The sequence below is a fragment of the Pseudogymnoascus destructans genome (genome assembly GCF_001641265.1).
Source record: "Pseudogymnoascus destructans isolate 20631-21 unplaced genomic scaffold scaffold_31, whole genome shotgun sequence".
Classification (NCBI taxonomy): Eukaryota; Fungi; Ascomycota; class Leotiomycetes; order Thelebolales; family Thelebolaceae; genus Pseudogymnoascus; species Pseudogymnoascus destructans.
Window position 1 is genome coordinate 110,250 of NW_020167550.1, and position 17,095 is coordinate 127,344.

The 17,095-nt window shown below is 49.0% G+C and overlaps 3 protein-coding genes across 3 annotated transcripts; 2 read left to right on the top strand and 1 right to left on the bottom strand.

Annotated features, from left to right (window-relative positions):
- Window positions 1–8,871: 8,871 nt before the first annotated feature.
- On the top strand, window positions 8,872–10,579 carry VC83_08959 (uncharacterized protein). The gene is made up of 2 exons (XM_024472499.1): window positions 8,872–9,606; window positions 9,676–10,579. Exons 1-2 carry the CDS (start codon window positions 8,995–8,997, stop codon window positions 10,339–10,341), a joined length of 1,278 nt encoding a protein of 425 aa, XP_024320043.1. The 5' UTR covers window positions 8,872–8,994; the 3' UTR covers window positions 10,342–10,579.
- A 561-nt stretch (window positions 10,580–11,140) lies between these two features.
- ATP9 (ATPase complex subunit 9) lies at window positions 11,141–12,105 on the top strand. The gene is made up of 2 exons (XM_024472500.1): window positions 11,141–11,397; window positions 11,500–12,105. The coding sequence occupies exons 1-2, from the start codon at window positions 11,310–11,312 to the stop codon at window positions 11,871–11,873; spliced, it is 462 nt and encodes a 153-aa protein (XP_024320014.1). The 5' UTR covers window positions 11,141–11,309; the 3' UTR covers window positions 11,874–12,105.
- A 2,254-nt stretch (window positions 12,106–14,359) lies between these two features.
- On the bottom strand, window positions 14,360–16,011 carry VC83_08961 (uncharacterized protein; the record flags this gene model as incomplete). The annotated part of the gene is made up of 2 exons (XM_024472501.1): window positions 14,360–14,836; window positions 14,902–16,011. 2 exons carry the CDS (start codon window positions 16,009–16,011, stop codon window positions 14,360–14,362), a joined length of 1,587 nt encoding a protein of 528 aa, XP_024320015.1.
- Between the last annotated feature and the right edge of the window lie 1,084 nt (window positions 16,012–17,095).

A 17,095-nucleotide genomic window follows, 5' to 3' on the forward strand; every position in this document is an offset into this window, starting at 1 on the left:
CAGCCTTGATTCGGATCAGGTTGTATGCTCCTCGCAGATCTAGCTTACTGAAGATCTTTGCTCCTTGAAATCTATCGTGTAGTTCGTTGATTAACGGCAGGGCATACCTGTCCTTGATTGTGATGTTGTTCAACGCTCGATAGTCCACACATAACCGTAGGGAGCCGTCTTTCTTTGGTACGAAAAGCACCGGACTTCCTGCGGGTGATGTGGATGGTTTGATGAATCCTTTTGCTAGGTTATCATCAATGTACTCCTTAAGTACCTTCAGCTCCTTTTCCGATAGCTGATATATTGGTCCGAACGGTGGACTCTTGTCTTTCTCCAAGGGTATCTCGTGATCCCATGGTTGGTGCTTAGGAAGCGCCTCGTTCTTAGGGCCTTCCTGGAATAATCGCTCGTATTCCTTGTACTCCACCGGTATACTCGTCGGTGAGGATGCCTGGGCTAGGTCATCGAGCTCGGAGGTTGCACATAACTCCTTCCGGCCCTGGGAGGGTTTCTCCCGTTGTCGCGTGTCCGTCCGTTGTTCACACGCGCACTGGCTCATCACAACTTTCTCGTTCCACCAGTCGATCTGGGGGTTGTGTTTCTTGAGCCATGGCATACCAAGGATGCACGCATGGTTGTCCATGTGCACGATGTCAAACTGAATCGTTTCCTTGTGCCCGTGTAGCATGACCATTTCCAATGGGACCGTTTCGTGGGTCACCATTCCTTCATTAGTCGAGATGGGCTCTCCATCTACGACCATTAACGGGTATGGTTCGGTTTTCAATTGCGTCTTGAAACCTTGCGTGTCTGCTACTTTCTTTGTCATAAAGTTGCCCGTCGCTCCTGAGTCAATCATTGCTCGGAGGTGTCGCTGTTGTATCTTAGCGACCACATATAGTTGCATGCTGCCCGTCGTGGCGCATAGCTGGTCTGTACTAGGCCTCTTCGTGTCGCTCGCCGGTGGCCTACCGTCGAGGACTCCTAGTTTTTTGACTCGTCCGAGGAAGGATAGTATTCATCCGCTTCCAATGGTGGTTCTTGGGGAGATCGTTTCCCTCGCTCTTCTGCTTCGTCTAGCAGATGTGGGTATTTCTTGTATACCTGTTCGCTTTTGATAGGCAAGTCTCCTTCAGACTGGCTTCGCCTGAGGGCGTGAACTTGCTCTGCGTCTCTGAAGTGTATCCTGGGCGAGGATCGGGGAAACAACTGATTCTGGTGTTTCTTTTTCCAGTGGAGCTTGCAGTCATCTTCGCTGCAATACTCCCAGTAGACATACGCGTGCCAGGGATGATCAGTCTCTGTTGCGTCTGTCGTTGATAGTTCCTGCTGTCCTCTCACCCATGCACTATCTTCCCTCGGAGGCGTGGAGAACGTGTCTAGTTGCTCCATGGCTCTCCTTTCGATGCGTGGAGTGGGTCTCGCATTTTCCCGTCGGAGCATATCTCTGGCTTTCTCGTCGTACTTCTTCAGGGCTCTCCTGCGGTCCTGGTAGTAAAGTTTGACGCTTTTCATATACTTCAGTTTAGCCATATGCTCGACATCCTTCTCCAGTTCTTCCGCTTCTTGGGCTTCCAACTTAGCTACGTCTTGGGACGTGCCAAGCAGCCTGCGGGTATTCGTTAGTTGGTCGTAGTATCTCCAGAGGTCATCCTTGCAGTCGTCCACCTTGCACTCTAACGGAAGTCCCTGTAACAGGTTCTCGTAGATGCCCTTAAGCGTGGGGATTTTCCTCTGGCCGCTGGGCTTGTCTCGTTCGGCCCTAATCTTCGCGTGGGCGTGTTTTGCCATGCGTCTTACTACGCTCTTGCACCGTGGACTCATTGGTTCCGTAGGTGCGAGTTCATCAAAGGTCTCCTGTTCCGAGACGGTGAACGATTCCGCCTCCGACCCTTCATCTGAGCTCTCGTCTTCTGGGGTGCTTTCGCCGTTTATTCCCCAGTCCTGTTTGCTCACAAACGTTGCGTTCAACTGTCCTGTCCAGGTGGCATTGAGTTGTTTGCCGACTTTGCGTCCGCCGTTCCCTTTCTTTGGCTGTCTGCAGTCTCGGGCCATGTGGCCTGGCTTGTCGCAGTTAAAACAGAGTCGTTCCTTGAATTGTCTGTCTTTCTTAGGGTCACGGGGTCGTCCAGGTTTGAACGTGGCATCGAGTTCCATTGGGTCCGACCAACGGTTGTCTCGCGGGTGTTGATCCCGTCGTCTGCCCTCGTTTCCCCGGTAGGGGTAACTTTTCTTGGGCTTGTCATAGGTCCGACGTTCCTTCTGGAATTCGTATAGTCGATTGTCGATTCGGACCATATGTTCGATTAGCGCTACCATGTCCGTTGGTTGTTGTTCCAAACGGGCAAGTTCCATACGTATATGGCTCTTCAGCCCACGTCGGTAGTGGCTGATGAGTGCGCTGGCGTCCCATCCTGTCTGATTGCCGTATCTCTGGAATTCTGTGGAGTATGTGAGGGCGCTGCCAGTCTGCTTAAGTGCAAACAGATGGTCTTCTGCGGTCTTAATCTCATCGATGTCTCCGAACATGCGTCGGATTTCCTTACAGAATCCATTCCAGCTGCCAAACATAGTCTGCGTAGTTGTCATGCTTCCATTGGTACTTTCATATTTGAAATAGTCCTTGAGGAATGGTTCGATCCATCGCAGGGCTTCCCCCCTAAGGTAGGACGCAGTCCACAGGGCATAGCTCTCCTGGGTGGGAAACTTCTCGTCATTGAAGTGCTGGTACAGTTCGACCTGTAGCAAAAACACCTCAAGTTCCTTTCGGTTGCCGGAGTAAGTGTCGGGCAACTTGACGCGTAGAGTTTCCTTGAGTTCGTTGACAGTGGGTGCGTCGGGCATTTCTTCATTCTCAGGCTTAGACCTCTGAGACGAAGTTGGCGTGGTGGGGGTTTTCCCCTTCGAACTGACGACAGACATGTTGCTTTGTGTGTAAGCCGGTACCTCGTAGAAGTGGTGCTCAAAGTGTAACGCTGACTTCTAAACGATAGAAGACACAGAGGTTCTCTTGCGTAAAGGTTTACTTATCAGAGGAGGCAGGGGATCAGACACAAAGGCTTCAAGTAACACGTTACTAGTATATAACAAATACTGTATTGAGTTGAGCACGAAGCTCCTATCTAAGGAAATACTATCTACTTATATAGTGGCGTCGTGCCTAGTGGACTCTTGGGAACTCACTTGAGTCCTCGGAGTCCTGGACTCTTAGGACTCTTCTCATCATCCTGCGAGTCCATCACGTGCCTAGTGGACTCCTGGGAACTCACTCGAGTCCTCGGAGTCCTGGACTCTTAGGACTCTTCTCATCATCCTGCGAGTCCGTCACGTGATACTTTCGGAACTACTATTCCCCGCTGCCCCTCCAGGTACCAGGGCCGGTCTCATGCGACCTCCCTCCTTCCTGTCCTGTAGTTGGCCAGCCTTCTTGTTCCGTCGTAACACCCGGGTAGCAATTCTGTTAGTGATGTACACGGCCGTTCTCATAATCTCTGGCCATAAGGCCTTCAATTTATTATCGTTGATCTCAGCAATGCTAATGGAGGCCTTTAGGGTAATTATTTCTATGATAATCGTCCTGGTTTTATTGATGATGGTCCTGTTTGATCGTTCAGAGACTCCGTCTTGCTCAGGGGTGTTGGGACCGTGTATTCGATCGTGACCCCCCTTTTTGCGCAGTATGCTGTGAGGGCTCCCCCACCATATTCTCAGCCATTATCGAGATGTAAGGCCTTTGGATATTGCCCATATTGGGTATTTATGAGTTCGCAGAATTCGACAATCGCTATATGGGCGTCGCCTTTTTTCTGAAGCAGTCTTGCCCATCGGGCTCTAGTGCAATCATCGGTTTTGATAATGCCCCATTGGGAACCATCGATCTCATGTGGAGTGATTGGGCCAATCACATCGATATGGATTCGATTGAAAGGATGTTCTGCTCGAGCCTGTGGCTTTTTGGACTGGGTCTGGAGCGATTTGGCCATGACGCATGAGCAGCAAAGCCCCTTTTCCTGGTCTTTAGTTGTGGAGCTCGCTGAATGATCCTCATGGGGGTTTCGAAGAGCGATTCCTGTCGTCACATCTGCTGTGCGAATGATATTTTTGGCTCCAAGATGTCCTAATTGCAGATGCCATAGCTCCATAGATTGTGGAGTTCTAAGGCTGGCAGTGAAGGCTCGTTGGGTCGTTTTTTCAGTCCGTATTCTCATTTGAGAATCGGTCGTTGTAAAGGTACATAATACTATGCCGTTCCTCTCATTTTTGAGAGTCTGCGAAAGGCCATCGATATAATAGCCCTTCTTTCGAACTCTGGTTGCTGAGAATGGGTTTACAGACAGCTCTGGCAGGTGATATACCTGTTCTAAGAGCGCCTCCTTCCTACAGCCCGTATCATCTAGAATAGGGAGTCGGATAGTTCCAACTCCAGTGGCTCGAGTCATGCCTCCGGCGGTTTCAATCGTCAGTTCCTGACTCTCATTGATGGTGTAACTCTCAAATAGTGAGCGATCATGCATCATATGATGACTTGCACCAGAATCGAGTATCCATTCAGGTCGTTTGATGGCTCTGCTTGTCACAAAAGCTGCCACTAATGCGATGGCTTCTCTTCTCTGATCGGCGATCCGTTTCTTGATGTGCTCAGGCATGAGCACTGGGTTCTTCTTCCAGCATTTATCCTCAGTGTGATTTGGTTTTTTGCAGTAGGCACAGAGCTCTTTAATTCTGGGCTAGATTTGAGCCCCTATTCCACCTCTGCCTCCTCTGTTGCTGCCTCAGTTTCCGCCTCTGCCTCCGCTCTTGCCCCCCCTTTTTGGTGGTTCGTTCCCATATAGAGCAACAGCTCTTTCGTCAGCGACATTCTTCGAACGGCTTTCCTCCAGGACCCTGTATCCAGGTCACTGATCGTTGGCATCTTTCCCAGCTCATATCCTCATTTTTATTTGTCTTCCCAGGTTGGGAACGCAGCCTGAACAGCGTTCAGGTAATGCAGCATCGACATGGCTGCTGGGACTTCGAGGCCAGCTCCTGTGAGCTGCGAATTGATATTTTTGAGCCGGATATTGAATGTGGCGACGTCTTCAGGATTGAGCGTCAGGGTATACCAGTCATCGAAGGCTTGCTTCAGAATGTAATTGGCCTTTTCTTTCCCTCAGAGCCGTTCCGATGGACAGACGAATGTGAGGCTGCTTTTGAGGAATTGCGCTGGCAACTCCTAGCAGTACAGGCACTTCACCACTTCAACCCCGAATTGCCTACGAAGCTGGAGACAGATTCCTTCGATGGAGTCGTAGCTGGTGTCCTCTCCCAAGAACACCATGACAAGCGGTGGTACCCTGTAAGCTTCTATAGTCATGTCCTATCCGGACACGAGATCAACTGGGAGATCCACGACAAGGAACTATTCACAATAGTAAAGGCCTTCAGAAAATGGAGGCCCGAGTTGGCTTCAGTGCGCCACTGAGTCGACGTCTACACTGACCACCATTTGCTAGAATATTTCATATGTATCAAGGTTCTCACCGCGAAGCAAGTTTCGTGGATGGAACTACTCTCTGACTTCAACTTCTGCATTACGTACACCGCGGGCAAGAATAACCAGAAGGCAGATATTCTGAGCCGAAGAGACCAAGACTTGGTAACGCAGCAGAAAGTCAAGCTTGATAGTAGGACGAGGGTATTGTTAGGTCCAAGCCGCCTGCACCCCCAAATCAGCACCGAACTCGCTGAGAGCTACATAGCATCCATTAATTCGATGGACATCCCCAAGCCCCAGATGCCTTTCGATTTAATAGAGGCTTTATGTGAGGACAACAGAGAGTTGTTTACAGAAACACGTGCGAAACACCCCCTACCAGACGGGTTCGCGTTGAACGGCCGGCTTCTTCTATACAAAGGCCGGCTATGTGTAAACCGTCACACTGAGCTATGTACGAAACTAATCCGAGAAGCGCACGACCAGGTGTCGGTGGCACATCCTAGCAGCCGGAAAACCTATCAACTGATTGCCCTGAAGTACCACTGGGTCGGGATGGAAGCAGATTGTTTGCGCTATGTGAAGAATTGTGTGACATGTCAGCTTTCTCATACCAATGTCACCAAGCAACAAGGATTCCTACACCCGCCGCCCATACCCGAATACCCTATGCAACACCTCACCATGGACTTCAAGGAGTTCCCAAGGGACAAGCACAGATACGACAGCATCTTAGTGTTTATGGACTGACTTGGAAAGAGCTCAGTGACCATACCTTGCTACAAAACCACAACTGCCCGGCAAATAGCACAATTATTCATCGAATGGATATACCAATTTGGACACACTCCGGAGTCGATTGTAAGCAACCGCGGACCCCAATTCGTATCATCTTTTGGCAGGAGTTCTGTCAAATTATCGGCATTAAGGTTAAGCTGTCGACTGCCTATCATAAGCAGACTGATGGACAGACGGAAATCATGAACAGATACATCGATCAGAGACTGAGGCCTTTCGTATCTCATTACCAGGATAACTGGAGCAAACTCATCCCCTAATGGACCGCGTGTAAATGACACTCCCCCACGCATCCATATGACCCCCAACTGACTCAAGTACGGAACCGATCTGCGTACGAGTTGGGATTGGAACACTCTGAAAAGCACCAACCCCCGGGAGACTCTAAACCGAGAGGAAGCCAAGGCAGTTGCAGACTGAATGCATACCGCATGGGTCCACGCAAAGGAAAACATGGCAAAGGCACAAGAGGAAATGTCTAAGCACGCGAATCGACGCTGAAGGGCCATCGACTGGGACATAGGAGATAGAGTGTACCTATTGACCAAAATTTGAAGAACTCTCGCCCTAGCTGCAAGTTGGGCCAACAATGGGTTGGACCATATACGGTGTTGGAACAGATTGGGCACGCGTTTCGATTGCAACTACATGATGTGTTCTCACCAGACGTCCTCATGAAGGATCCGAACAACCCCCTACCTGGTCAGGATCCGCCTGAGCCTAGCAGCGAAGTGATAGATGGAGTAGAGGAATGGAAAGTGAAAAGATCCTCGCTGTGAGGCTCCGACAGAAGCAACTACAATACAGGGTTAGTTGGGTAGGATACGATCTGGACCTGGAGTGGTACCCAGCGTCGAACTTCATGAACTCTCACCATAAACTCAGAGAGTTTTACGTGGAACACCCAAAACTACCAGGACCACCGTGTCATACTGACATTCGTTGCACTCAGTTTGCTATCAAACTCAAGAGCAAACTTAGAAATCTCCTCCTCAAACCTACAAGTCACTATATATATTTTGGCTTATCACACCAACAACAAGAGCAATACTACTCAACGATTGCTACAACCCTCTATGATTCATTACATGACATCACTCCTTAGTTACTGGGCTCGTACTACACATGACATATCTCTATCAACTAGAGGCCTAGGAACATGAACGATAGCTCTAGAAGCTTCTACAACCCTCTATGATTCATTACACATCATCGCTCCTTAGTTACCCACAAGATTGGTTAAGTTATGACATAATTTGTCTATAGGTACTCTGACCTTGGACCTCCTTTTCACTTCCTATAGGCTAGGAACCCAAGAGATGGTTCTATGGGATTCTCTTACGTTCACTACATGATTAGCAAGCTAGTTGTGGGTCGCACTTGATTTCTAATACATTTACCAAGCCTGGTTAGTCATGGAAAGTCATGGAAAATGAGAGAACTACACTCCTTTGGCATAAATAGGATTGCCCTTTCCTTAAGAAAGGGCAAGCAGGCAATACAGTAAATCGACTATCACATACTTCCACGTCTTTTACAAGATTCCAAGCATTAATCTTGTTATTCTTTGTTTCTGAAAAGTCAGTGAGGTGCTAACCTCTGACTTACCCCTGAGTTCTCAGACTCAACATTTGTTACAACTTGTCTATACCACTTCACTACATCATACACCTGATTGCTGCGTTGTGGAATAGTCTAAGCTACAACCCTTTGGCTCTGTTTCCTAAGACAGTGTGTTGTCTTAGTAAAATCATCCCTTCCTTGGGTGGCTAGATTCTCACATCTGGTGCACCCACCATTACACACTGCGAGACTTACCCGGATGGGTTACGGCATGGGAGAGGGGAGAGCCCAGCTACAATCACAGAAGAGACGACAAAGCAGGAAAGACAGAGTCGTTGCTACCTACGACTCTAAACTAATTACCCTGGGGAAGGGTGGCTCATGCAACCCTTGCATGAGCCACCCTTCCAAAACGTCTCACCGGCGTCGCAACAGACGGCTACCACCATGAGAGACGAAGGGTCGAAGCGACCCCACGCGAAGAGCCAGGCCCAAGTCCCCTCTGACACAGGGTTCCCCCCCCCTTACTCCCCATACCCGTCCTAGTAGTTCGTCGATACGTGGGATGGGGTAGGGATCATTCTGGGTAAGACCATTTAACTTCCGGTAATCGATGCAAAATCTTAATTTGCCATCCGCTTTCTTTATTTATTGTTTTACTGGGTATATGGAGTTTTTGCCCTAAACTTATTTATGAGATGAAAGAATTGATGTAATGCGACAAGTCATGTAGCAACGGCCTCTTGGTGTCTGTTACGCATGGGCAAAGACGGGCCCGTGCGTAACAGACACCAAGAGGCCAGAAATAGCCCGCAGATCACTTCTGGAAGTGCTCACAATCACTGTGAATCAAATGAAAGTGTTCCAAAATCGTTTTAGGTTTAATTATCGTATCATTGTCTTCGAGGTTGTCGCAACTTCCGCGCGCTTGTCCATCAAACAAGGGACCTTACAGCTACCCCAGCGTTAATTGCGGGTACTGCCGAGACGCGGAGTCGCTTACAACAGTAGGCGGCCACTCATTCGACAATAGCCGTCTGACATTCGGCATTTCGACCTTTCGACGGACGCGTGCAGACACCTGGGGAAACACTTTTCAACACCCGCCTCGGATACCGAATACCGACATTATCGAAGCTGGCTTCCCCCACAATGGGACTGCAGGACCCATGCATCTCGGCTCTTTTCGACGACGTGCGCGCCTGCGCCGGACCTGGCTGCGGCTGGCCATCATCATAGCTGTTGTGGCACTGTACGTGGACTACGTGAGATTGGTTGTTGTCAACTACCCACTTTCGCGGGTATCACCCTCGACAGCGTCTATGGATGGCTCTGGGTTGAAGAAGGAGCGCATTTTCATTGCGAGTATGCATTGGAATAACGAGCGCATCATACGATCGCACTGGAGCTCCGCGGTGTTGGATCTGGTGAAGCATTTCGGTGCGGAGAATGTTTATATATCTGTTGCGGAGAGTGGTAGTTGGGATAATACGAAGGGCGCCCTGAGAGATCTGGACGCGGAGCTAGAGAAACTGGGCGTGGAGAGGAACATCGAGTTGAAGGACATTACGCACAAGGATGAGATTGAGCGTACACCGGGGCCCAACGAAGCAGGGTGGATACAGACGAGCAGAGGGAAGAAGGAGTTGCGGCGGATACCATACTTGGCTGAGATACGGAATAATGTGATGGCAAAGCTGCAAGATCTTGCTGGGGGGAAAGGTGGGCGAGAGCCCAGAGTGTTTGACAAGGTTATATGGTTGAATGATGTAGTCTTCACGGTATTTATCCCCTCTTACACTTTGATGTCAACTTCCTCCGTATAAAGTGCTAAGGCCTGGGATGAATAGACCGAAGACGTTACGACTTTGATTGCGACCCGAGACGGCGACTACGCAGCAGCTTGCTCGATAGACTTCTCCAAACCACCCCAATTCTATGACACCTTCGCCCTTCGCGACGTCTCCGGAGGAGAGGCAGCTACCCAGACCTGGCCCTTCTTTCTCGATTCGGCATCACGCAAGGCCATGATCACGAATACTCCAGTACCTGTGAAATCGTGCTGGAATGGCATCGTAGTCTTCCAGGTAGAACCATTTTACGGCAACAAAGCATTGAGTTTCCGGGGCATACCAGATAGCCTCGCCCTTCGCCACCTGGAAGGATCCGAATGTTGCCTCATACACGCGGATAACCGGCTCACTCCGCTACATGGCGTCTGGCTCAATCCGAACGTGAGGGTCTCATACAATCCCGAATCCGACAAGATCGTACGCGCGGAAACAGGGCTTTGGCCAACAAAGAAGGAGAAGTTTGTGGGAATATGGATGAATAGATTTGCTCGATTGGTGGGGATTATACCGCGGTACATACAAGAATATAAGGTGGGCAAGAGGATGAAGTTATGGGGACACGAGACACGGGACGAGGCGCACGGGGAAATCCCGGTAGCGTGGTCGCACTGCTTGATAAACGAGATGCAGGTTTTGGTGCAGAATGGATGGAAGCACTTGTAAAGTATGGAATGCTGGGCTATGAGGCAGATGGTATTGTCTCGGATTCTGGTGCACAATGGGTTGAGGCACCTGTAGATGTATTTGGGGATATGAGTTGCCGGAATATGCAAACGATATTTTCCTCGGATTCTTGTGCACAACGGATTAAAGCACTTGTACGTATATTATGGAGCATGAAATGGACATTAAATCCTCGGCCATTACTACAATTAAACAATATTAAAAATTGTCCAAGACTCTTGCTTGAAGAATTTTTTTATCTGGTGGATATTTAATATTTTGTATAAGTTAACGTTAAGGGGAATAAATAATAAATGAGCAAAATCTATAACTAAAGTCTCCGTTCACGAAAATGCCTCAAACAGGAGAACAACCCCCTTGATCACCGACAATATGCCCCTCAGTCAAAATCTAGTGCTACTGCCGTACATATATTGCATGATGCCGGTATATCAAGCTGTATAAAGTGCCATTGGCCTTGAAAATATTATTTTCCATGGCGGCCAAAGCCACGGCAACTTCGTCGGTCGTACGATATCAGACCGGACCGACGGTAGGTAAAGTCCGGGAGTTCAGGGTACTATGGCAACCCCCCAAGAGCGTAGGGCCTTTTTGTTGAAAGCATCACCACCAAAACCCCCTTTTCTAGACCACATGTAGAGTATATATACCACAGAATATTTGCAATTGGTGACGTTATTCTTCAGTACTATTAAAATCCAAGCTCCAATCTCAAAATCACTCATAAACATAACAAACACTCTCCCAAAAAGTCTTGGCGTGTTTGCACGTGCAGCAATTTTAAGTGGAGCCATAAATAAGTGGAGCTGTTTTAACGAGAGCAATTTTATCCGAACGAACCCGTTTTCCACCTCCTTCCTCTCCTTTCAACAACAACAAACCTTACCATCTCCTCCATCCTCAACATCCAACACTCCACTCTCCATCAAATCCCATCAGCAGTCATCATGAACTCTATTGCCCAGCTCGCCACCCGCTCCGCACGCCTCAATGGCGGGCAAGCTAGCTCAATCGCTCGCCGAGCTTTCACAAATGGTACGTAAAAAAAAAGACAACTCTAGCACACCTAAAAAAAGACCTCAATTCAATCCCTCGGCAACACAACAACCATTGATAGCTAACTCTCGACATCAACAGGCCCAGCCACCTCCGTCTCCCGCTTCCAGCCTGCTGCCCGCAACAACGGTCTCCTCATGAGCCGCGCCATGCTCCGCAACACCGCCTCCAACGTCACCCGCGGCCAATCGCGCGGTATCGTCACCGAGACCATCACCATCGGAGCTGCCGTCCTTAGCGCCGGAAAGTTCATCGGAGCTGGAGCTGCTGCTGCCGGTCTCATCGGTGCCGGAACTGGTATCGGAACGGTGTTCGGTGCCCTGATCTCCGGTGTCGCGAGGAACCCAGCTCTCCGTGGTCAGCTTTTCTCCTACGCCATTCTCGGTTTCGCCTTCGCTGAGGCCACCGGACTGTTCGCCCTGATGGTTTCCTTCTTGATCCTCTTCGCAATGTAAACAGCTTTATTACAATTACATGGTGGATTGTGGGGGGTTTTGTGGAGATAGACGCGGAGGGTGATGGAATGGAGAGGAGAGGAGAAATGCCATCGGATCGGATCCTAATAGGATAGGTTGTGTAGTAAAATTCTCTTCTCCATGTACAGTACGTAGAATTAAGGAAGCATTACGCTCACTTCTATAATATTATACGTGATCTTCCTTCTACAATTTGAATTCTTGACAGCTGCTCCGTTCTGCCGGGTAGATGCCGAAAAACCAATCCGTCATCATCATACCTACAATTTCCCTCGACCATTGTAAATACGGAACAATCGGACATTGCCATATAAATAATCTTTTATTAACCTCAATTGGGTGATGGGCGCACGAAAGGATCGCTGTTACTGCCGAGATAATGGTCCTTCTCTTCCGCATAGCTAAATTGGGTACTTAGGGCATCCAACGTGGAGGAAGCGGCCTCGGGAGAACTACGAGGATACGTATATCTGGCTACAACTGGGCCGACAAATGCCAACATAAACATACAGGTACAGGTCAATTGAGATATCAGAGCATCGCAGGAATAGCTATTATGGACTCGGGATCGTGAGTCTGCATGAGTCCCGGTTTTCCGGACGCAAGTCCGATGCAAGTCCGACTGAAGTGATTCGAGGAGGACGGATTGGGGGAAGACCACGTGATCCATACAAATCGAAGAAAAAGTCATGTGAATAGAGTATCTAATCTCATTTTTGAAGATTATAAGAGTCCGACTCTGGCAATTTTTTGCACATGTGAGAATATTAGCAGGCATCCCAGCAGAGACCAGGGCATCGACACTATCCGGTGGGATGAGCAGAAGGGCAAGACACGCATATTGAATGTACAGCGCTGCTCATTATGTTTAATAAAACGCTAACTACAGATAAACGCTATCTAAATCAGGAAACCCCGGATACGTTTCTCTTTTGTCCAAGATTTTCATATGCAGTGGCAGATATAGCATCACCGCCCACAGAGCCATGCGGTTGTGAGAAAGGGGGGTGGTACTTGCTTTGCCTGCGCAGTGAAGATGGCGAGTGGGCAGGGGCTGGGGGTCAATTGCTTGATCTGGGCATGAGGTATTTCGTGCGCAGTTGACGGGATTTATGTTGATATTTTGATATGAAAAGTTTATGATATCTTTGTCGAACTTTGAGCACAACGTGGTCCAGGTGTGTGGTATTCTGAGCCTTCTATATTTTTCACCAATGGCACATGGCAACCAGGAACCCGAAAAACATTCCTCGGCCTGGCCCACTAGATCGCCACATCAAACCTGGATTTGCTGTCCTTCGCAAGCACGCTTGACATACATGTAAACACAGAAAAAATAGATTTATGATAATGTTAACAGAGGCGTAAATATTAAAACGGTTGAGACGTGCATCTCCATGGTTGTCTTCACCAAGGAATGACTCGCCCCTATAACGGAATATCTAACCAGCGAGTCAGAAGAGACGACTTCCGCGAATCGTGGCTTAGAGCTCTGTCCAGCCACATACCAACGCCACTCCTGTCCCAAATACTTGGCATACGTTGATTTTGAGACAAATAAATAGACAAAAAATCCCCCTTCGACAACACCTCTTTGTTAAATCAGATTTACGATTCCTCAAAGATAAACAGAACCGTGAGTTACTTGCACCTCTATCGTGACTAGGAACAGAACTGACATTAGTCTTTAGATACAACCCTCCATCAACCAATCATCCTAACAATATCTCAACATGGGTTTCCACTACAATCACACGCGCAGGATGCACCAGTACACGGTCATCCCGCACGTCCTCTATGTGCGCCGCTGGGGCATGAAGAAATGGAGCTTGGCCTTCGGTAGCAAGGGCCGCATCACGTATGACTGAGCCATCACTCGACGAAGACTCAAGTTTGGCGGTGGGAGAGAATAATGTGCTGGCTGCGCTGGGCGACGATTCATGGCGTTAGGGTATACCTTTTTGGGAATGCATAATTTGATGCTTGCTTGCTTGCGATGGGATGCGGCAATGTTGGATACCTTGGATTTAATATTGGAAACGATTGTACACGGGTGGCGGATGTCCTGCTACTTGGAATAGGGAGCTCTTGCCTGACTTTGTTGGAGGTCTTTTAGAGTCGCAAGCCACTACCTTAGAAATTTGAGTTCATCTGCCTCCATTTCTGTTCGTGGGTTGTCCACTGCTACTCAACCTGGTATTCGTGGGCGAGGGTCAATCATCTCTCACCTATTGCCCCGTCTTGGCAGGGGCTGTGCCTAGCTGCCACTCAGTCGCAACAACATGCTTACTTACAACAACTCACAACGAAAACGCCTTACAGAACACAAGTCTAAATATCCTTATATCTAGCTGCCTTGAAAATGTACATATCACCATGCTGTTACGAACCCCAAAACCCCAAATTATCGCCAACTAACGCGCGAAATGGACATCCCCAGTACCGTCGTCCCAGCCGGCGGCGTCTCACTTCTGTTTACCACTGCGCTCGAGATTTTTAGCGGCGTCGAGTCTGCCGCTCAATTTAGCGAGATAGATGAGGTACTGCGAGTCAAGACTGAGGTTGTAAAGGTGCGACTTATCATCTGGGGACTGTCGATTGGTTTGGATGGGTTGCCAGAACAGCGGGATGATAAAGCAAACCAACAGCCCCGACACCGCCGTTCTCAGATACTCCTCACCCAGCGCCACGTTCAACGCATCAAAATTTCCGAAGATTCCGAGAAGCTGAAGGACGGGTATGGACTTATTCAGCGTGCGAATAAGGGGCCAATGATAGCGGCCTAGTTGAACGGTGTCAAAGTCAAGATCACCGCGCTCGTCTGCATTTGCTAGACAGTTTCTACATCCCTTGCCGGCATTCTGGTTCTTGACTCCAGAATTGTGGTTCTGCTGGGGCATATCCCCAGCGATGAAGAGTGGGAAGGCCAATACAGCCTTCTCCTAGCATTGATAGTCAGGACCATGCCCCTATCAAGCTTGGGCAAGTCAACGATGAATGAGAGCACCTCGTCGGAGCTTGCTCCGTGTGGTCCTAGTGTGAGAACGAACACATTTGCACGGTGCATTCGTGCTCGGAGAGTTTGGCCCGCAAGAGAGAAGTATACCCCCGTCAGGCTCCTGTACATATTACGATACAGACCAAAGACATCTATGAACATAATCAACGGGGCAGAGATAAAGCCCCGTTGCAGCAGTTCAGTGAGCCACTGTCGGCCATGTGCCCGGATCTCAAGTTCCGCAATATGCGGATGAGATTGGATGGCTGGCCTGATATCGCCTCTCTTTTCGTTGAAGATTTGTCGAATCTGGGACTTGGGATCGAAGGCAGCATTCTGGGACCCTGGAATCCCACTCTCGAAATTATATGTAATCGTCATGTCAATGCGATTGAGGATATCATCCTCGAGGACAAACTCAAAGTTGTCCTCGGCCAGCAGCATCTCAAGCTCTAATATTAGGGGATCCAAAGCCGCCCCTTTATCCTGGATATCATCCGGCAAGTTCCCCCTAAAACATGCCCTTTGGATCTTGATGGCTACAGCGTTCTTTTCGATGGTGTGAGATTGGTGGTCTCGTCCGACTGAATAAACTCGCCCAACGTAAACACCATCTCCTGCCCCCCTTGACCGATACTCAACGAAGTCTGACCAGACAATTGGAGTCCCATTAGAATAGCAGGCATGTTCTCCAGATGATGTGCGAGCGGAACAAAGCCAAGAATCAGAATGCCATAGCTCGGTAGGAGTATTAACAAACCACCCAAGACCGTGCCACATTCCCCCCCAGATGTCCTTGGACGACAGGATTCTCGCTATCAAAGACGAGAGCTCAAACCAGTGGGCATCAGCCTGCCTCTGGTGACCTGCTTTAGCCTTCTCCGCCGGTACCATCGTAGGCAATTTGTTTTGATTCAATTGAATAATCTTGTGGCGGAGTGGTATCAATGGCAGCTGGGCAACCATTCGTCTCTTGAGCGTGCCAATACCTCGCGGCAGGTCTGTTAACTCGTCGAGGGAGTTTATAAGGCCAAGGCCTTCACGTAACACAGCAAAGGCCTTCCGGGATATGTTAAACGTTTCAGCGTACGAGGCCAAAAATTGCTCGAAGTTGGTCATCGGTTTTGATAAGCGATTGTGTTCAACGGGTTCGGATTCATTTCCTCTCTAAGGAGAACTGTGTCTTCGATGGAGGTTTCAACGGGAGGAGGCATTGTGCCATCGAGGAACTCCTCAGAAGGGAACTCAAGATCAGCAGAATCGGTATCATCTTCCTTGTCATTAGGGCCAGGATATGTGCTGTGTAAGGATGCCTTCTCGTCTCTCATTCTAAGGAGTAGACTCTGGGTAGCTGTGGGGTCACGTGTGATCATTTGGGTGGGCTAACTGTTGGAGGGGAAAGGAGGACATGGGCGTGGGGATTCGGTGGAAATTAGGCCCTGAGACACCCGTATTTCCCAGGGCGACCGTCCAGCTCCCATACTGGGTGGCCGTGCTGATCTGCTGCAGCCACCGAAATCCTCCACCGCTCAGGTGATTACCACCCAGCCGTACGGGGTTTTTCCCCATTCCCTACATATAGAATACGTAGGCCCGTAGGATAGTATATGAATTCAATTGTTTCATTTTTACTCTAAATTACCATATTTACTGTGAGCGTTCTGTTCCGTTGCACCCGGGATTAATTACGGTCGCCGGAGATCTACATACAGTCCTGGCCCTACATCCCCGGACCGTAGAATTACTCCCAACACTAACTGTTGGAACATGGGATGTTCCTGATAGTACGCTGCACAGCGTAGATTGTATACTGGATGTATATAAGGGCTCCGCCCGCCCGTAGTTACTCAATCAAGTCGTCAAACTCCAATTATGTGTTCAACACTAACCGAGTCGGAACCAAGTCGGATGGTTTTCGGGTACTTGAGACTCACGGGGTTCCCCCTTCATCATTTTTGTATCCTTCGTAGTAGACCTATAGGATAGCATCCGTTTAGCCTCTGACCCGCACTCTCATATGCTATTACTGTGAGCTGGGTGCCCTGTGTCCTTGCATGCTGGCATCTTCACCCATTGGGATAGCCTCTTCAACTGTTTTTTCAGTGAGTCCTTGAATATTTTCCAGCCCATGCACGCTGCTCCTATCATCATCATTATCATCATCATGTTACGGCTATAGTAACATGATGTCATGGTTACAGGG

What these genes read in the sequence shown, in the direction of transcription:
- VC83_08959 (XM_024472499.1), top strand. Translation starts at nt 8,995, where the DNA reads ATGCATCTCGGCTCTTTTCGACGACGTGCGCGCCTGCGCCGGACCTGG. An exon ending in TGAATGATGTAGTCTTCACG is followed by an intron (nt 9,607 to 9,675) that starts GTATTTATCCCC and finishes TGGGATGAATAG; the next exon opens with ACCGAAGACGTTACGACTTT.
- ATP9 (XM_024472500.1), top strand. Translation starts at nt 11,310, where the DNA reads ATGAACTCTATTGCCCAGCTCGCCACCCGCTCCGCACGCCTCAATGGC. An exon ending in TCGCCGAGCTTTCACAAATG is followed by an intron (nt 11,398 to 11,499) that starts GTACGTAAAAAA and finishes CGACATCAACAG; the next exon opens with GCCCAGCCACCTCCGTCTCC.